At 46.7% G+C, this 20,842-nt stretch overlaps 2 protein-coding genes across 17 annotated transcripts in view; both read left to right on the top strand.

The window, feature by feature from the left end:
• The window catches only part of FAM83H (family with sequence similarity 83 member H), a 41,142-nt gene extending 36,046 nt beyond the window's left edge, over positions 1–5,096 (top strand). For all 8 annotated transcript variants that reach the window (XM_077351268.1, XM_077351265.1, XM_077351264.1 and 5 more), the window contains exon 5: positions 670–5,096. In XM_077351268.1, the coding sequence (XP_077207383.1) occupies positions 670–3,298 (2,629 nt within the window). In that variant the 3' untranslated portion in view covers positions 3,299–5,096. The remainder of the gene's footprint in view (positions 1–669) is intronic.
• Positions 5,097–11,428: 6,332 nt separating this feature from the next.
• Positions 11,429–20,842, top strand: part of MAPK15 (mitogen-activated protein kinase 15) — a 38,647-nt gene continuing 29,233 nt past the window's right edge. For 2 of the 9 annotated variants that reach the window (XM_077351240.1, XM_077351239.1), the window contains exons 1-7: positions 11,429–11,603; positions 11,725–11,823; positions 15,914–15,943; positions 17,239–17,329; positions 17,562–17,692; positions 17,903–18,066; positions 18,736–18,875. In XM_077351240.1, the coding sequence (XP_077207355.1) occupies positions 11,532–11,603; positions 11,725–11,823; positions 15,914–15,943; positions 17,239–17,329; positions 17,562–17,692; positions 17,903–18,066; positions 18,736–18,875 (727 nt within the window). In that variant the 5' untranslated portion in view covers positions 11,429–11,531. The remainder of the gene's footprint in view (positions 11,604–11,724; positions 11,824–15,913; positions 15,944–17,238; positions 17,330–17,561; positions 17,693–17,902; positions 18,067–18,735; positions 18,876–20,842) is intronic. The other 7 variants (XM_077351235.1, XM_077351234.1, XM_077351238.1 and 4 more) reach the window with 5 other exon arrangements.

Below are 20,842 nucleotides of genomic sequence, written 5' to 3'. Positions count from 1 at the left end.
TGGCTCCAACTGAACTCCTGCCCCAGGACTATATCATAGAATCATAGAATCATAGAGTTGGAAGGGGCCATACAGGCCATCTAGTCCAACCCCCTGCTCAGTGCAGGATCAGCCCAAAGCATCCTAAAGCATCCAAGAAAAGTGTGTATCCAACCTTTGCTTGAAGACTGCCAGTGAGGGGGAGTTCACCACCTCCTTAGGCAGCCTATTCCACTGCTGAACTACTCTGACTGCGAAAATCTTTTTCCTGATATCTAGCCTATATATATGTGCCCATCCTCTTGCAGTAAGTAGGTTAATGTTGCCTGGACTCATCAAACTGTTTATGTTTAGTACTGGGAGAGAAGGGGATGTGGCTCTGCTTTACATGCTGAAGGGTCCAAGGTTCAATCCTCGGCATCTCCTGTTAAAAGGACTAGGCCTGAGACCCTGGAGAACCATTGCCAATCTGAGTAGATAGTACTGGCCTTGAGGAACCAATAGTCTAATGTAGTATAAGTCTGCTTCACATGTGTTCATGTGTTACACAGAGTACAGGTCTGCTCATACATGCTCATACCTTACAATACAAAAGCAGTGGTTGTTTGTAAAAGGCTCAGGTGCAGCATGGGACAAACAGGTTCCACACATTACAGTAACTCCACATTCTCTTATTTGCTTTTTTTGTAGCTTTATGTGGTCGTTTGAGAAGATCCACCGGAGCATTGCCCATATCTTCCAGGGAGAATTGGTAGCTAGCTTTGATGAAGAATTCCGCATTCTGTTTGCACAGTCCGACCCTTTGGTTCCTCCCGCCAATGTCTTGATGAAGACAGAGAGCCTCATGGCACCCTTTGGCTTGGCACCTTTTGGCAACAATATGCCCCTGTTCCCAAAGAAACCACACCTGCTGTTCCCGAGAGAAGACAACCTTTTCTCACCATTTGTGGACAGAGTCGATCCAGATCGATACTTCTTGTCCTCTTTCAGGAGAGACGACTTGCTACGTCACACCTTGGAGGGCTCAGCCATGAGAATGTACTCCAAAAAGATTGAAATGGAAAATGCCCAAATGGATCCTCTCCGGGGCTTTCTCCGTTCCAAGCAATTGGAAATGGATTCATTTAAAAGGCATAGCTTTGCAGAGGGAACCTTTGAGAACTTTTCTGCTTCCAAGCAATATTCCAGGCAGATGTTCATGAATAATTTGGATGAATTTAAAATCCAGTCAAGCCATTTTCAGAAGGACCAGTTCTATCAGTACCAACTTGAACACCCACATGGTGCAAACCGGCCTCAGGGACTATTTGAAAGAATCCGAGGTGGCAGACCAGGGTTTGGTGAACTGGAGGACTACACAGAAGCCTTAAGGTACCCAGAACTGGAATCCAATTTTCCCCAGGAGAACTACCCAATGCGCCTGGATTATGTGCCTTCTAATTCTTCCAAAGAAGTGAGACATGGTTCTGACCAGGTGAATCCAGCAGGAAATGGCCTTCTAGGGCTACCGCCTCTGAAGCGGCAAAACATGGGGCAGAAGTTCATGTGCCAGACATCCCCAACACAGAAGCAGAGCCTGGAACAAAGGCTGTTTCTGCATGACCAAGACCAGGATGCTGACCAAGAGAAGAAATCACAAGACAATAATAGAGCAGGTTTACGCAACTGGAGAATATCCTCGTACCTGAGTGGGTACCAGACTGAACCGGGAGAAGAAGGACTCCCAGTGCCAATGGAGACGGAGCCCTTCAGTGAGGGGCCTGGCCCGGCAGATCCTCTCTCCAGGTATCCTAGTGACCTCATCCCTTCGTTCAAACCCTCACTGCCACTTTCCAGTGCCAAAGAAATGGCTGGGGCTGACAAGGCAGGCGAGGAGTCTTCTATCCTGAAGCAGGAGCCATTCAGGAGCAGGATAAATCCCTTGATCCAGAGGAGCTCACGGCTCAGATCTTCCCTTATTTTCAGTGCTGCCAAACTAGATCAGCCAAACATGTCAGCTGAGAAAGTTCAGATGATCCAAAAAGAGCAGACATCCACAGAGATGACAAAAGATAATGAAACAATCAAGTCTTCCACTGCCTCGAAAGTAGCTGAGCTTCTAGAGAAGTACAAGACTCCAGGCAAAGATTCTGAGAGCACCACAGTCAGTCACACAAAGGCCATGTCCACATTCCTCCAGGAAGAATCCCAGAATGCAGAAAAGAAATGTATCAAATCAGTGCAGTATAAGATTTTGGAAAGCAGAGTGTTGGACTCAAAAGAATCCTTGAGTTATAAGCTGCACACAGAGTCAGATACACAGTTTGGAGTGTCCCCTACAGCCAGCCAACTCACTGACACCCTAAGCAAGGATACCATAGCACAGATTAGCAGTAAAATGGACAAGTTAACTTCTCGATTTTATCCTGTAGACAACAAACCTAGTCTTCCAGAAAAGGAGAACCTCATCTTTGTGGGAGAAACTCAGAAACTACATCTTCCAGAAAGAAAAGAGAAATCATCACTCAAAGGAGAGACACAGAATCCAGCTGGTGTAGAAGTGACAAAACCAGCAGAAGCACAGACCACCAGTGTAACATCAACACTTGAGAGCCCCCCAAAGAACCAGGACTCTGACAACTCAGTTAGTAAGCCAGAGGAAGAGTGCGGCAAGCAAGAACAGAGCCCAAGAGAATTTTTTAGGAAAGGGTCACTAAGGCTAAAACAGTTGTTAAATCCCAGAGGTGAGAAGAAGGCAGAAGAAGAACCTGATAGCTGGAAGTTAGACAAGCAAAGTGTGGGCCTCAAGCGATCCTCTAAGGGGGATCTGCAAGAAATCACAGAGGAGGAGAAATCTCCAAAGTTGACTTCACCTCCCGTCTTCAAAGGGAATCCACCTCGAATGCCATCATCGACTGCCAATGTCCTCTACAGCAGTAACCTCCGTGATGACACAAAAGTCATTCTGGAGCAAATTTCTGCCAACAGCCAGAAGAACCGAGCTGAGCTGGCTAGACAGCTTCCAATGGCTGGCAATCCTGAGCTATCCAAGTCCACAACCAGTCTGGACCACAGAAGTGAAGAGAAAAGCACAGGGATCAGCCGGTCAGAAAGCTTTGGCAGTCATAGGAGGAACCTTCAGAGAGAACCTTCTGAGGACAGAGACTCCCTGCTGAAAAGGATGGAGAGCATGCGGAAAGAGAAGCGAGTCTACAGCCGATTTGAGGTCTTCTGCAAGAAGGACGAACAAGGCGAAGAGGAGTGTGACATAGAGGCCAAAGACAAGAAGATGGGGAAGTTCATGCCCAAACTTTTAGGCACATTCAAAAACAAAAAATGACTCCAGAGGTTGTTGCCTATTTCTACCTACCTGGTCGAAAGATACACTGCCTGGGGGAAAATGCTGCTGCTGGTGGTAGTCCCTATTGACAAGATTACTGTATTTACCCACCTACTACTGGTACAGGTTTGGGCTAGACTAGGGGCTGGGTGGGAGAGGAAGTACTAGTCATTTGAAATGTGACCAAAAGGTCATACTGTGCAAAGGGATGCACAACTTCCAAAACATCCCCAAAACTTTAGTTTGCTTGGGAAAACCCCGCAAGGGAGTCCCCTAAAAAGGACTCTCATAAGCAACTTCATCTGACAATAGGTGAAAGATTAACTCCCAGCTAATTTGCCAGGTCAGTGAGCTTCACTGGCCTGTTTTTAGACACACAGCCCACCCAGTCTAAGATGACTACTAAGATTTAGGCTGACTCAGGAAAAGTCTCTCTTCTTGCTCTTAGTTCCAGCAGAGGTCTCCTTCAGTTGCAGTGACTCACCCTGTAAACTTCAATAGTGCTCTTTTGCATTGGGTATTTTTCTTGCTTTGTGGGTGGGCAGGGCAGAAGGGCGGTGGGATGAAGGGCATGTCTGTGGGAAGCAGAATTCAGAGCTGAGCCTCTTCTTGGCTGACAGTGGTCACTAGCTAAGGGAGCATTCAGTAGCCCTGGGCAGGCATGGCTTCCATGAAATACAGGTGGGGAAAGCTGATTGGAGAAAAGAGTCTTGCTCACTTTGTGGAATGTGAGTAATTGGGTGGGTGGAGGACAGCAGCTGAGTTTTACTGGGGATAGGGCAACTCTGTGGTAGCCAGAGTACATCATTCTAGCCAGTTTTTGTAGTGGTTAGGAGTGTGGACTTCTAATCTGGTGAGGCAGGTTTGATTCCCCTCTCCTCCTTCACATGCAGCCAGCTGGGTGACCTTGGGCTCGCAACAGCACTGATAGAGCTGTTCTGACCAAGCAGTAATATCAGGGCTCTCTCAGCCTTACCTACCTCAAAGAGTGTCTGCTGTAAGAAGAGGAAAGGGAAGCCGCTTTGAGGTGGGGCAAAAGATTCTTTGGTCTTTTTTGGAAGACATGGTGTCTGTGTGTGTAAAGGAGAGAACCAGGCTTGGAGAAGCAATCCCCCCCCTCCCCCGGCCTGCTGGCTTTCCACTGCCAGTGATTCTTATACAGGAACTCTCCCTCCTGCCTCCATGTGAAGCCATTGTCATGGTCTTGAATGAGACCCCACTTGGGGGCAAGGGTAGGAGGTGGGCATTGAGGAAGGATCCAGGCATTCATTCTACATCCATTCTTTCCCTATCCTCTTCTACAAATTGTAAGTGTGCGTGCACATGTTTCATTTCCACCCTGTTGGTCATTGATGCACTCCTGCAGGCCAGCAGATCCACTATCTGTGCCCCTCCCCCCCCCAGACCCCAAGAGAGATTTTGTACCTCAGGCAGCTCACTCACAGATGTCTGTATTTCCCAGACTCCCTTGTCCCTCCACCTCTTCAAATTTCCTCATGTGGGAGGAGGTCATCTCCAAGCACTCAGGAAGGCTTACCAGAGCTGTCAGGGCAGCATCTCCAAGTGGGCATCATCATCACCAACCCCAGAGGAAACCTGTGTGGACCATCCTGAGTCGTGATGTGAAGACCAATGGCATGAGCACCAGCAGCAGGACCTGCGTCTTTGAACTTCTCTGGTCAGCTGGCCCCAGCCTCTTCCCATGGATAAATAAGCAACAAGGATCACAGAAAGCATTTATGATCTATTGTGGCATAATTGGGAACATTTGACAGAAAAAATAAACCTGTAAATAAACCATACGTTTCTCTGGCCTCACTGTGGGGGGACTGGGGACTGGAAAGGGGGGTACCACTCAGAATCTTAAAAATCAGGATCCCCACATAATCACCTATTCAGATTACAGGAGTTTGTTTCCTTTCATTTTTGTGATTAATTTTAGGGATGAGCATAAATTGACTCGTGAACTAACACCATGAATTTTGGCTAGTTGATGGTTTGCAAAGTGATGTTCGGAAACTGAAAACCACCATGAGCTTCCACTAATTTTAAGATAATTTGTGGCAGTTTGTAAAAAACAGAAAGCAAGGGTTTAAATGGTTCCAAGTTTTTAGCTCTTCACGAAAAAAAGCTGCACAGTGGGAAGCAGAAAGCAGGGGTTTAAATGGGTTGCAGCCACTTTATGCAGGGAACAGAAAGCAGAAAGTTAAATGGCTTGGAGCCCTTTAAACTCCTGATTTCTGCTGTTTGCCAAATGTGATGGGGAGCAGAAAGCAGGGATCATGAACGACAAACCAACATATCAGTTTGTGGTTTGGTTTGTGGTTTAATCGCAAACCGTGAACTGAATTGGAAAAGTGCTGTTTGTGCTCATCCCTTATTATTTCCAAAACAGACTGTGTTGTTATTAGGATGTTTTGTATGTTTTTTTTCTTTTGGTATTGCTGTCCTGTTTTTAAATTCATATTTTGTTATTATATCCCACTGGTTTGAATGAAAAACACAGAGCCCTTTTTCTCAGTTCTGTACCTTCATAGTTTTCCATCTATCTAGATTAGATAAAAGAGGGACTGTGGTACTTCCTTAGGACAGGGGTAATCAACCTGTGGTCCTCCAGATGTTCATGGACTACAATTCCCATGAGCCCCTGCCAGTGTTTGCTGGCAGGGGTCATGGGAATTGTAGTCCATGAACATCTGGAGGATGACAGGTTGACTACCCCCGCCCTAGGACACCCATATTGCTGGATTTCAGATAGTAAGAATCAAGGGATTACCTTTCAGAGGCAATGAATGGCACTGATGTTTAACAGTAAAGTTTATGAGAGAGTTGATAGACAAGATGCCAAAACAGCGGTGTAGATAGCACTTCAGCCACTGAACTTGGGACAAGAGACAACAACTCTGCTCCATCCTCTATATGGCAGCCTTTTAAATACTTGAAGATAGTTATCAAATCCCCTCTCAGTCACCTCCTCTCCAGGCTAAACAGACCAAGCTTCATACGTCTTGGTCTCTAAACCCCTCACCATCTTTGTTACCCTCCTCTGGACACGCTCCAGTTGGTCTACATCCCTCTTCAACTGGGGTGCCCAAAACTGAACACAGTACTCCAAGTGAGGCCAAACCAGAGCAGAATAAAGTGGTACCATCACCTCTCGTGATCTGGACACAATACTCCATTTGATACAGGCCAAAATCCCATTTGCCTTATTAACCACCGAGTCACACTGCTGACTCATGTTCAATGTATGGTCTACTTAGACTCCTAGATCCTTTTTGCACACGCTACTACCAAGACAAGTCTCCCCCATCCTATATTGGTGGATTTGGTTTTTCCTACCTAAATGCAGAACTTTACATTTGTCCCTATTCAGTTTAGCCCACTTCATCAAGATCATCCTGTATTCTGATTTTGTCTTCGGTTGTGTTTGCTACCCCTCCCAGTTTAGTATCGTCTGCAAATTTAATAAGTATCCCCCAGAAATCCTCATCCAAATCCAAATCATTTATAAATATGTTGAACAACACAGGCCCCAGTACAGATCCCTGGGAAACTCCACTTGTCACTCTTCTCCAAGAGGATGCTGAACCATTAACAAGTACCTGTTGGTTATGTTCTGTCAAACAGTTATCGATCCACCTGACATACTGCCCATACCGCATTTTACCAACTTGTCAATAAGAATATCAGGGGGAACCTTATCAAATGCCTTACTGAAATCCAGATAGACTATGTCCACAGCATTCCCTTGATCCAGCAAAGTAGTCACTTTCTTGATAAAAGAAATAAGGTTGGTCTGACATGATTTGTTCTTGTGAAATGCATGCTGCGTCTTAGAAATCACAGCTCTCTGTTCCAGCTGCTCAAGGACTAACTGTTTGATGTTTTGTTCCAAAATTTTGCCAGCTACAGATACCAAGCTGACAGGTTGATAGTTATTCGGATCCTCTTTCTTCCCTTTCTTGAAGATAAGGACAAGATTTGCTCGCCTCCAATCCTCTGGCACTTCACCTGTTCTCCAAGAAGTGTCAGAAATAATGGACAGGTGTTCAGAGATTACATCTGCAAGTTCTTTTAGTACTCTTGGATGCAATTCATCTGTCCCAGAAGACTTTGTTACATTTAAAGAAACGAGGTTTTTGTGGACTGTTCCAACAGTGATCTTAGGGCATCATTCCCATCTCCCCTGTTGTGTTATGTTTTTTTTCCACATTGAGCACTATTTCCCTCACAAGACAAGACGGAGAAGAAATAGGAGTTAAGCAGTTCAGCCCTCTCTTCATCATCTGTTATAATTTCAGTTTCTTGTCCTAGCAATGGTCCTACGGTGTCCCTACGCCTCCTTCTCCACCCGCTAGTAGTGGGGGGGGGGGAATCGGGTTTTATTGATTTTCCACCATGTTGGTAATGTTTTATGTCTTTTGATGGGGTTTTAATGGGGGTTTTAAGACACTGTAACCTGCCATGAGCCATAAGGGAGTGGCGGGAAATAAATCTAATAATAATAATAATAATAATAATAATAATAATAATAATAATAATAATAATTCTTACTTGAAATATATCTAAAGAAGCATTATATTTAGCACTTCTTGCTAGCCTAAGCTCATATTGAGCTTTAGCTTTCCTAACCCTGTCCCTACAATTATTGTTTTTTTGTTTAGACTCATCCTTAGTAATAAGAACTTCCTTCCATTTCTTAAATGACTCTTTTTTAATTCCTCATATCATTTGACACCTTGGCTTCCTTAGGCTCTTTCCATCTTTTCTTCTCAAGGTAATTCTTTGTGATTGACCCTTCAATATTTCACTTTTAAGAAACTCCCAGCCCTCTTGTACTCCCATCTCTTTAAGTCTTTCTGACCACGGGACTCTACCCAACATACCTTTAAGTCTGTTAAAATTTGCTTTCCTGAAGTCTAGTCTATACATCCAACTACTTAAAGGTTTTATCTTACCCACAATTGAAAGTTCCAAAAGCACATGGTCACTACTACCAAGTGTGCCGACTACTTCTACTTCATCTACCAGTTCTTCCCTATGGATGAGAATCAAGTCTAAAATAGCAGAGTCCCTAGTTCCCCTCTATACTTTCTGGGAAACGAAGCTTGTATTTTTAGCAGAGTTGGTCCTCCAACAGATATCTTGGTAATTGAAGTCACCCATGATCACAGTTTCCCCCCTCTTTGAAAACTGTGTAATTTGGTCTAGCAGTATCTCATTCAAGTCCTCTGACTGGCTTGGTGGGCTATAGCAGACCCCCACAATAATACCACTCTCATTTCCTGCTCCTTTTTCATTTACCAAAATACACTCAACTGAACTTTCAGTTACGTGTATTTCTTCACAAGTATAAAGATTCTTAACATATATTGCTAAACCTCCCTCCTTCTTTTATTGTCTGTCACTTTTGAATAGATTGTACCCCTCGATTCTAGTATTCCAATGGTGAGTATTATCCCACCAAGTTTCTATGATTCCAATTAGGTCATAGCCCCCTTCTTCTATTAGGACTACTAGTTCTTCCTGCTTGTTTCCCATACTCTGTGCATTAGTGTAGAGACATCGTAATCCATTCCTTGTGTGCCCCATGGTTTTGGTTTTTGAACTTCCTTGCAAGTTAGTAGTTCCTTGCTTATGTGCCATCCCCTGTAGATTTGCACTCTTCTCATCTTGAGTTCTTGCCATCACACCAAGTTCAGAATTTACGTCTCACTCCCCCTTTGGATCTAGTTTAAAGCCCTCTTCACCAGTTGTGCAAGGGTTCTCCCCAAAATACTTTTTCCGTCCCTTGTGAGGTGCACACCATCTCCTGATAGCAGCCCCTGATATTGACATCTTAGTCCATGATCCAGAAATCCAAACCCTTCCCAATGACACCAGTGATGTAGCCAGTCCTGGAGTGGATATAAGCCTTGATATTTCAAAAACTGCAATGAGCAAATGTGTGGATTTTTGTTTTTTTTTCAAATGAATTCACTGCTCTGAGTCTTGGAGCAAAGCAGTGTTCCCTGGTGTCAGTTCAAAGACTTTCTGGTTCCTGGTTGCAAAGCTTCCCTTAAACTGACTGCACTCCAGAAGTCCTAACTTCTTGGGTTTTTTTCTCTCCTCTGCTGTCTCCAATCCTCTCCCCCTCTCCGTTCAAGAAGAGACTCCTGCTGCAATTGGCACCCTTCCCAATTCTGAGCTTCCCCAATCAAAAGCAGAATGGGGAGGGGGTGAACATCGGAAGACCCGAGTTCAAATCAATATGATTTCAGCAGGATCCAGAACAGAAAAAAACAAAGTAAGTGCAGAATCAGCCCTGATTTCATTCATTATTACAAGCTCTGCCCTCTACTGGTTTTATTTGAACAAAGCAGATGGCATTTTCCTAAATAGGACATTGAGAGAGCCCAGTCTTCCTTTGGGAGAGGGAGAATACAGAGTCTCTGGGTCTCAGTGGTTGGCTGCAATCTGTAGCCACTAGGATTGCCCACAGTCCTGAAGAATATCAGGTAGGACTCTGCATTCCTCACTCCTCCTACTTCCCTACCCAGCTGTTCCAAGTTTTCCCTTGCCCATTTGCCTGCTGTTCTCCAAACCTCTTCTCCCTAAGGCCCTGATGCCCCCCCCCTCCTAGTGCTCTTGCTCTCTCAAGAGGTCTGTTGCCTACCTGGTGCACGCATAAAGGATGTCGCAGAACGGCTGGACATTATCCCTTTCTTCTCATCCATGTAGGAACAAATAATACTGCCCAGCAGAGTATGGAACATATAAAGAAGATGAAGAAGAGTTGGTTCTTATATGCCGCTTTTCCCTACCCGAAGGAGGCTCAAAGCGGCTTACAGTCGCCTTCCCATTCCTCTCCCCACAACAAACACCCTGTGGGGTGGGTGAGGCTGAGAGAGCCCTGATATCACTGCTCGGTCAGAACAATTTTATCAGTGCCGTGGCGAGCCCAAGGTCACCCAGCTGGTTGCATGTGGAGGAGTGCAGAATCGAACCTGGCATGGCAGATTAGAAGTCTGCACTCCTAACCACTACACCAAACTGGCTCTCAATATCAAGAAAGACTTTGTGAATCTGGGGGAAAAGGTAAAGGACCTGGGAGCACAGGTTGTGTTTTCATCAGTTCTTCCTGTAAGTGGCCATGGCTTAGGAAGAGAGAGAAAAATCATGCAAATAAATGACTGGCTAAGTCACTAGTGTCGTCGGGAAAGGTTTGGATTTCTGGATCATGGTCTACTATGTAAATATGAAGGGCTACTATCTGGAGACGATGTGCACCTCACAAGGGATGGAAAAAGTATTTTGGGGAGAACACCTTGCACACCTGGTGAAGAGGGCTTTAAACTAGATCCAAGACTCTGTGAAGGCTTAAGGGGGTGGCAGGTTACAGTGGGTGGGTGATGTTGTGTCCTGCATAGTGCAGGGGGTTGGACTAGATGACCCAGGAGGTCCCTTCCAACTCTATTATTTTATCTCAGGCCCCAGCCTGGTGGAGTGCTCTACCTGATGAGAACAGGCCCCTCCAAGACTGGTGGGCCTGCAAGACAGCATTCAGCAACAGCAGCCAGAAATTAACTGCCTGTAATCTCCGGACCAGGTGACATATAGTAGGGGTGTATTTGTAGGGAAAGGCCACAGATGCTATTAAGTCATTGGCCTCAACCAAAAGCTTGGTGGATAAGCTCCGTCTTGTAGACCCAGTGGAACTGTGCCAGCTCTGATGGGGACCGTATCTCCTCCGGGAGCTCATTCCACCAAGTAGGGACTACGACTGAAAACGTCCTGGCCCCAATTGAGGCCAAACGTGCTTCCTAAATACCATCCCACAGATGTCATGCAGTGCAACTGCTTTGTGTCAACTTAAATATAAGCTACAGCTCACAGCACAACTGTCATCATTATTACAGCTGTCGCCAGCAACGTTGTCTTTGTAGAATACTGTGTCCAAAAATTTTTCTTACAATTCATGCGCATGTATCTTTCTTGTGGGGCTGCTTGCGGGGGGGGGGACCTGGACCCCTCCCCCCCCCGCTGCGGGAGCCGTCCAGCATTGCACCGTTTCTCTCTCCCGCCCCAGGCCCGCACGCATTCGCAGACACTTGGCCCCTCCGCGGACCCGTCGCTTGGCCCGCGCAGGCCCGCCTCGGCGCAGGCGCGCGACTCCCTTCCCGGCCGTTTCCATGGCTGCGGCAGTCAACAGGGCCCTCTGCGGCGGTCGGCCTGGGCGCCTGGGGCCACGATGAGCGCGGCGGCCGAGGTGGAAGAGCGAGTCGCGCGGCGCTACGAGGTCAAGCGGCGCCTCGGCAAGGGGGTGCGTGGGGGCCCGGCGGGGAGGGGACAGGCGGGGGGGGGGCTCGCTGGGGGACGCTGCCTCGCCTGGGCCCGCTCAACCGCCCTGCTGTGCTTCCTCCCCTCCCCCCCCCCCCCGGCAGGCCTATGGGATCGTGTGGAAAGCCGTCGACCGCAAGACCGGAGAGATCGTGGCGGTCAAAAAGATTTTTGACGCCTTCCGGAACCGCACCGACGCTCAGGTAAGGAGCCCCCCCACCCCCCGCCCCGGCAGGAGCACCTCTGCTGCCCCGAAGCTCCTCGCGCCCCCCTTCTCGCCTCCGTTTCACCCTCAGGCCGGCGGGGCCTCCATGGCGCAAGTGGCAATTCGGCCCTGGGCCTCCTGGCACAGTCGGTTCTCTCTTACCACCGCAGTGCGGGTGTGGCCGTCAGTAGGAGGAAGGTTTTACCGATGCAAACTAAAGGGTTTATTGCAAGGCACTACCATATAGCAGTCCTAGAAGCAAAGGAATTCAAAGGCATGGCACTGCTTCAAATTCTAGCAAAATGAGCAGAATCCAGTACATAGAACACAAACAAATGAGTCCTTTTTGTGTCTGTTCCCTGCTCAGCAGAGGAACCTGGCAAAGGAGCTCTCCTTGGCCCTATTTCTCTGTACATGCTAGGGAAGCTCTTGAGATTACAGTGTGATTACATTCTTCCTTCTATGTACTATTCTGCTCAGATCTCCACCTATTACAAAATCCTTTCCTGTCTAATGTAATAGTGTTTTTATCATCTGTCTGAAAAAGGAATTCTCTGTGGTATTAAAGGTAAAGGTAAAGGTATCCCCTGTGCAAGCACCGAGTCATGTCTGACCCTTGGGGTGACGCCCTCTAGCGTTTTCATGGCAGACTCAATACGGGGTGGTTTGCCAGTGCCTTCCCCAGTCATTACCGTTTACCCCCCAGCAAGCTGGGTAGTTAACACTGCCAGCAATCTATATGTACCAACAGGCAGTTGCTGAAACCTATGAGTATTCTTCTGACCTTTAAGATTAATTAATATTATTCTATGAGGTCCTGTCCAACTCTGTGGTTCTATGATTTTATTACCTCTGAATTGGAGGCAGGGAAGGGCAGGACTGGTCCTCTGTGAGCCTTTCTCCTTTCACAGATTCATCGACTGTCCCTTCCTTACATGATGATCCAGAGACAGACTGGGCATTCTTAATATTTTACCAGCTGTCTAATTTCCTTCTCCCTGCCTAGTCCTGGCTGGAACCCAGTCTGACCTGGCAGTGATAATCTTAAATTTAATTTTGGCAACTCTTTGGTGACTTAAACACTCCTGCTGGTGACAACTTGTCTGGCATTGGAGGTACATGCAGGAAAAATGAGTGCTTCATCCGGCCATGCTGCAAGCTCAGTCAGGGTGCCATCCCATCTCATTTTGGCCCTCAGTCAACTTTTCTCCTTTTGACAAGATTTGTATGGTCTGCATGATTGAGATGCTTCAGCTGAGGAGAGAACATAGGTACAAATCTGTTAGTTTATCTTTCTTGTGAAAGAATGGATGTTCTTTCACAAGACTACTTGTGAAAGGGCTCCTGTTGGGCTCCGTGACCTCTGGGATAGGAGTGGGTTATGTAGTGTAGTTCCGCTGCCATCTGGGGTTGTGTTGGATTCCTTTTTAGGCTTTTAAACTTTTAATGTATTAGGGGTTTTTATTGGGGATTTTATTGTGTTGTAAGTTGCCATGAGCCTTATGGGAATTGTAGGCTAGAAATATAACAACAACAAGGGACCAAGCCCTATGAAGATATGTTGAAGGACTTGGGAATGTTCAGCCTGGAGAAAAGGAGGTTGAGAGGGAACATGATAGCCCTCTTTAAGTATTTGAAAGGTTGTCATTTGGAGAAGGGCAGGATGCTGTTCCCATTGGCTGCAGAGGAGAGGACACAGTAATGGGTTTAAACTACAAGTACAATGCGTTGAGCAGGGGGTTGGACTAGATGGCCTCTATGATTCTATGATTCTATGAACAATGTGTGATAGGTTGAATCCTGTACTCTCCTGGGACCCTTGTATTGTGCTGCTGCTCAGCATCCTTGAATCTGATGCAAAGCCTTCATTGCAGAAGAAGAGTTGGTTCTTATATGCCGCTTTTCTCTACCGGAAGGAGGCTCAAAGTGACTTACAATCCCCTTCTCTTTCCTCTCCCCACAACAGACACGCTGTGATGGAGGGGAGGCTGAGAGGAGAAGAATTTGTTCTTATGTGCTGCTTTTCTCTACCGGAAGGAGTCTCAAAGCAGTTTACATTCACCTTCCCGTTCCTCTCCCCACAATATACACGCTGTGAGGGAGGTGAAGCTGAGAGAGTCCTGATATTACTGTTCGGTCAGAACAGCTATACCAGTGCTGTGACGAGCCCAAGGTCACTCAGCTGGTGCATGTGGGGGAGCGCAGAATCAAACCCAGCATGCTAGATTAGAAGTCTGCACTCCTAACCATTAGAATCATAGAATCATAGAGTTGGAAGGGCCCATAGAAGCCATCTAGTCCAACCCCCTGCTCAACGCAGGATCAACCCAAAGCATCCTAAAGCATCCAAGGAAAGTGTGTATCCAACCTTTGCTTGAAGACTGCCAGTGAGGAGGAGCTCACCACCTCCTTATGCAGCCTATTCCACTGCTGAACTACTCTGACTGTGAAAAATCTTTTTCCTGATATCAAGCCTATATTGTTGTACTTGTAGTTTAAACCCATTACAGCTTCCTGCCCTCCTCCAAGTGACAACCTTTCAAATACTTAAAGAGGGCTATGATGTCCCCTCTCAACCTCCTTTTCTCCAGGCTGAACATTCCCAAGTCCCTCAACCTATCTTTATAGGGCTTGGTCCCTTGGCCCCAGATCATCTTCGTCGCTCTCCTCTGTACCCTTTCAATTTTAACTACGTCCTTGAAGTGAGGCCTCCAGAACTGCACACAGTACTCCAGATGTGGTCTGACCAGTGCCCAATACAATGGGACTATGACATCTTGTGATTTTGATGTGATGCCCCTGTTGATACAGCCCAAAATGGCATTATCCTTTTTTACCGCTGCATCACACTGCCTGCTCATGTTTAGCTTACAATCCACAAGTACCCCAAGGTCTCGTTCACACACAGTGTTACCTAGAAGCATATCCCCCACCCAGTAGGCATGCTTTTCATTTTTCTGACCCAGATGCAGAACTTTACTTATCTTTATTAAATTGCATCTTGTTCTCATTTGCCCATTTTTCCATTGTGTTCAGATCTTATTGAACTCTGTCTCTATCTTCCGGAGTATTTGCCAGTCCTCCCAATTTGGTGTAATCTGCAAACTTGATGAGTAGTCCCTCCACCCCCTCATCTAGATCATTAATAAATATGTTTAAAAGTACCAGGCAGAGCACCGAGCCCTGAGGTACCCTGCTACTCGCCTCCCTCCAGTCTGATGAAACACCATTGACAACAAGTCTGAGTGCGGTTCTCTAACCCAGTGGTCCCCAACCTCCGGGCCGCAGCCCAGCGCTGGGCCGCGAAGGCGTCAACACCGGGCTGCGGCTCCCTCTTCCCGCCCCCCCCAGCAGCGAGAAGCTTGCCAGGCCGCGAGCAAATCGGCCGCCAATGTGACCAATTAGCTTGCGGCCCAGCAAGCTTCTTGCTTCGGGAGGGGGGGAAGAGAAGCTTGCCGGGCCGCAAGCTAATCGGCTGCTCTGGCGACCGATTTGCTGGCGGCCTGGAGGGGCGGGGAGAGGGAGCCTTGGCCCTCCTAACAAGATTGCAGTCCTTCAATTTATCCATCAGAACATCATGGGGAACCTTATCAAAAGCTTTACTAAAATCCAAGTAAATGACATCAACCGAATTTCCACGATCCAGCAAACCTGTTACTTGGTCAAGGAAGGAAACCAGGTTGGTCTGACAGGACCTGTTGGAGACAAATCCATGCTGTCTTCCTTGGATCACCAAATTGTCCTCCAGATGTTTGCAGATCGCTCCCTTTAATATCTGCTCCTCTATCTTCCCCACAACAGAGGTCAGACACACTGGTCTGTAGTTTCCTGGATCATCCTTCCTCCCTTTTTTGAAGATAGGAATAACCTTTGCTCTCTTCCAGTCCTCTGGGACATCTCCAGTCCTTAAAGAGGTCCTGAAGATTATGGACAAGTGTTGAAAAGTTCTTTGAGCACCAAGCTGGTTCTCACACTAAGCTGGCTCTCAGAGTGTGAGTTCTGAGTGTGGCCTCATTACAGTGCAGATACTTACATAGCTGTGTGTTTATTTCTTTAACCAGCAATTGTTTTCTGTTTGCTTTTTTCAGAGAACGTTCCGAGAAATAATGTTCCTACAGGTAAGGAGTGCTTATCTGAATCATTAGCAGTGCAGCATAGAAATGGTACCCCATCTTGCTTGCATATGAAATGTATTACCCCATCTCTCTCAGGAACCTTTCCTTTGGTATAATCATTATCTTTAAACAGCCCGTGGCGCCACGGGCGCCACGGACTATATAATTCGTTAAGCCCCCTAGAGGTGGGCTTTGTCCGTGATGAGGAAGGGTCCGGGTTGGACCCTTCCTCACGACAGACAATCGGAGGGACCAATCGGCAGGCGCTTCGCGCCTGCCTATTGGTCCCTCCGATTCCCAGGCTGAGCAACTGCGAGCCGCGCGCTGGGGGTTCCCTGCCTGCCGGTCTGACGCTGCGGGAGGCGCGAAGCGCCTCGCGCAGCGTCAGATCGCCGCCCGAGGCAACCCCCAGCAGTCGCGCGAAGCGCGCCTGCTGGGGGTTCCCTCCCTGCCGGTCTCCCCTTTCAAAACCCCTTTTTATAAAGGGGCTTTGAAACTAGTACATAAATAATTGATAAGTGTCCCCTCAGTTTTTCTGTGCACCAAGAGATCTGGGAATGTATGGAAATGGCAGTGAGAGTGGAGGTATACACATTAGATGGTGCCTGATGATCAGAACTCCAGAGAGCTGAAGTTAAGGTGTGGGCTCACCCCCACCCCATCCTGTACACTGTCAGAATCTCTTCTGAGCCAGTCCCAAACCCAGGATAGGTTTCCTCATCCAGGGTTCATAATGTCAAGCCAGGGACCTCCATGAGTCACATTGCCAGCTCTGGATTGGTAAAAGCCTGGAGATTTTGATGTTGGAGACTGAGGAGTTCAGGGTTTGGGGAGAGGAGGGACTTCAATGGGGCATAATACCAGTCCACCTTCCAATGTGGCCATTTTCTCCAGTGAACTGATGTTTGTGGCATGAATATCAGTTGTAATCCCAGGAGAACACCAGCCACTACCTGGAAATTGCAATCAAAAAGTGGCCAAAGGGTGCAGGTAGAATGCAGCAAAAAACTGCTTAAGGCTAGATATATTGAAGGCTTTGAAGGATTTCTTATTTTAAAATTTATATCCCAGTTTTCTTTCTGATTGGGACCCAAAACAGCTTTTCTCTTAGTTCTTCCTTCCTCCTAACCTACACAACAGCCACCTTGTGAGGAAGGTTGGTCTGAGAGACTGTGATAGGCCCCCCGGTTATCTGTATCAGAGCCAGTTGTCCAACACCAACCACTATGCTCTGCCAGCCCTAGAATAGCTGTTCAGAGCTCTGAGGTCCCTTGACCTCACTCGTCTATTTCCTGCAGGAATTTGGAGAACACCCAAACATCATTAAGCTCCTGAATGTCATCCGGGCTCAGAACGACAAGGATATCTACCTGGTTTTTGAATCCATGGGTGAGCTCTTACTGCTTATAAATTGTAGCTTATAAATGTTCTTGATATCTCATGTACACTACCTGGTTTGTTGGAAAACAGAATATAAATGTTACAAGTGAATCATAGATTTGTAGAAAGCTCTTTAGATGCTGAGATAGCTATGAGCCTCAGGAAGGGACAATCAAGACACATGGGATCTTGAGCACTGTTTTCTTGATGACTATTAATCCTCTGCTGTCCCCTGTTGCAGAGACAGACTTGCATGCTGTGATTAAGAAGGGGAATTTACTGAAAGATATTCACAAGTGTTACATCCTGTATCAGCTCCTGAAAGCCACCAAATTCATCCACTCAGGAAACGTCATTCACAGGGACCAGAAGGTGCATGTTTGAGAGGGACCATGCCTGAAGGCACATTTTCCCTTAGAGAAACTGCAGGTGGGCTGGGGGTGGGGTGCTGGTGTATGTGTATTTGTATGTGTGCGTACATGCACTGGATTGCCAGTGCCTGCCTAGCCCTTTTGCACTTCCCCTGCTCCCCTCTAGGCATGGCCATTGTATCTTATCAATTAGTACCTTTTCCATTTCCAGCCTTCCAACATCCTGCTGGATGCGGACTGCTTCGTTAAGCTGTGTGACTTTGGGCTAGCACGTTCCCTGTGCCAAATCCACAAAGATCATAGCAACCAAGCACTTACTGAATATGTTGCAACTCGCTGGTACAGGGCCCCTGAGATTCTGCTTGCTTCTCATAGGTAAGGAAATAGGTGGAGGTACTGCTGAAATATTTTGCTGGCTTCAAGTATCAGGAAGTTATGTGAGCTGGCCATGCCTCCCTGTCGTCGTCGTCCCCCCCCCCCCCCCGAATTGAGAGGCCCGCAAAGGTTTAAATGACCAAGGCTCCTTCCCTTCCATCTCCTCCAGGCCCATCATTGGCAATTTTGGGAGGGGGGCAGGTCCACCCGCCAAGATAGCGGTAGAATTTTTTTTTTAATTAAAAATAAAAAGCACTTTATTTCCATTTGCTTGGATCTGAAAATTGCAGGAACAGAGTGGGAGGGCTCTCCCCAGCCACCATTTTGAAAACACTTATGCCATAGTACCTTTGAGGGTCCTGACTTTGTACTAGGCAAAGGTACTATATCAAAAAGCAGACTTTGGTTACGAGCTCTCTGAAATAAGAGATTCCAACATCCCTCTCAGTGCAATAATATATTTATTCAACGGTCATCACACTTGGGATAAAGGGATAATTAAGAAAAGCAGATGGAGCAAATGGTCATGTAATAGAGCAAATAAGAAAAAAAGGGAAGCAATGTTTTGGAATCCTTAAATGGTGGGAGGGTTGCAACCCCAGTCATTGCTGCCCCCCCCCCACTTCCATGCAGTCAAGTCTTGACATTATTGGTCTTTCTTTCCTGCAGCTACACCAAGGGTGTGGACATGTGGAGCATTGGCTGCATTTTGGGGGAAATGCTGCTTGGGAAGCCCTTGTTCCCAGGTACATCCACAGTCAACCAAATTGAGCAGATCTTGCACGTCATTCCTCCTCCATCCCCAGAAGGTGAGAATGATTTGAAGGGCTTAACAAGCTCAAGGAAAGGGGGAGCAGGACATACGCCCAGGTAAGAAGTAGCCCAATAACCTGGAGAGGGTGGAGCCTGGCTGGTGGTTTGGGGAATATGATTCAGAGAGAGATGGGTGAAGGGGTCACAATCTATACCTGCATTTGCTTATGTCTCTCATTTATTTATTTATTTTGGCACCATTCTTCCTTCTGTGATAATGTCAGACTGAAGGTTTCCTACGAGCCATGAGTGGTAGTATGGCTCCATAACGAGTGATGTAGTGAACTTTGCTTCAGACCCGTTCAGCCTTACTTACTGCATTCAAACATGTCTAGCAGATTCAAGTTGTTGATCACCTGTTCTGTTCAGTTCATGCTGAACAGTATCACATGCTTATTGAAATTTTTACAGGGATTTTGCAAAACTGTGCATATGCAAAAATGATGCTGATTCAAAGTGCTTGGTGGGCACTAGCATCACTAAGGACTACTTAGGGGAACCCAGCAGGGCACGATTCTATTTAAACACAGCATTTATTTAGGACTGATGATGATTTGAAAAATATTGTCTATTGTTCAGCAGGACAGTTAAACAGCAAAAATGAGGGGGGATAGCAGAATTAAGTCAAGCTTTGTAGGAACTTGCTTGTGCAAAAAAAGGGGGGGGGAAGGGAGGAAGGATGACCCGGGAAACTACAGACCAGTGAGTCTGACCTCTGTTGTGAGGAAGATAATGGAGCAGATATTAAAGAGAGCAATCTGCAAACATCTGGAGGACAATTTGGTGATCCAAGGAAGTCAGCATGGAGTTGTCTCCAACAGGTCCTGTCAGACCAACCTAGTTTCCTTTTTTGACCAAGTAACAAGTTTGCTGGATCGTGGAAATTCGGTTGATGTCGTTTACTTGGATTTTAGTAAAGACTTTTGATAAGGTTCCCCATGATGTTCTGATGGATAAATTGAAGGAGTGCAATCTGGATTTACAGATAGTTAGGTGGATAGGGAATTGATTAGAGAACCGCACTCAAAGAGTTGTTGTCAATGGTGTTTCATCAGACTGGAGGGAGTTGAGTACCTCAGGGCTCGGTGCTCGGCCAAGTACTTTTTAACATATATATTAATGATCTATATGAGGGGGTGGAGGGACTACTCATCAAGTTTGCAGATGACACCAGATTGGGAGGACTGGCAAATACTCCGGAAGATAGAGACAGAGTTCAACGAGATCTGAACACAATGGAAAAATGGGCAAATGAGAACAGGATGCAATTTATTAAGTGTAAAGTTCTGCATCTGGGTCAGAAAAATGAAAAGCACGCCTACTGGATGGGGGATACACTTCTAGGTAACACTGTGTGTGAACGAGACCTTGGGGTACTCGTGGATTGTATGAGCAGGCAGTGTGATGCAGCAGTAAGAAGGCAAATGCCATTTTGGGCTGTATCACATCAAAATCACAAGATGTCATAGTCCCATTGTATATGGCACTGGTCAGACCACACCTGGAGTACTGTGTGCAGTTCTGGAGGCCTCAATTCAAGAAGGACGTATATAAAATTGAAAGGGTACAGAGGAGAGCGGCGAGGATGATCTGGGGCCAAGCGACCAAGCCCTATGAAGATAGGTTGAGGGACTTGGGAATGTTCAGCCTGGAGAAAAGGAGGTTGAGAGGGGACATGATAGCCCTCTTTAAGCATTTGAAAGGTTGTCATTTGGAGGAGGGTAGTATGCTGTTCCCATTGGCTGCAGATGAAAGGACACGCAGTAATGGGTTTAAACTACAAGTACAATGATACAGGCTAGATATCAGGAAAAAATGTTTCACAGTCAGAGTAGTTCAGCAGTGGAATAGGCTGCCTAAGGAGTTGGTGAGCTCCCCCTCACTGGCAGTCTTCAATTAAAGGTTAGATACACACTTTTCTTAGATGCTTTAGGATGCTCTGGGCTGATCCTACGTTGAGCAG

The sequence above is a fragment of the Paroedura picta genome, chromosome 9 (assembly GCF_049243985.1).
Source record: "Paroedura picta isolate Pp20150507F chromosome 9, Ppicta_v3.0, whole genome shotgun sequence".
NCBI lineage: Eukaryota > Metazoa > Chordata > Lepidosauria > Squamata > Gekkonidae > Paroedura > Paroedura picta.
Note: the sequence above shows the minus strand (reverse complement) of the source record. Positions and strands in the feature narration are given on the sequence as shown.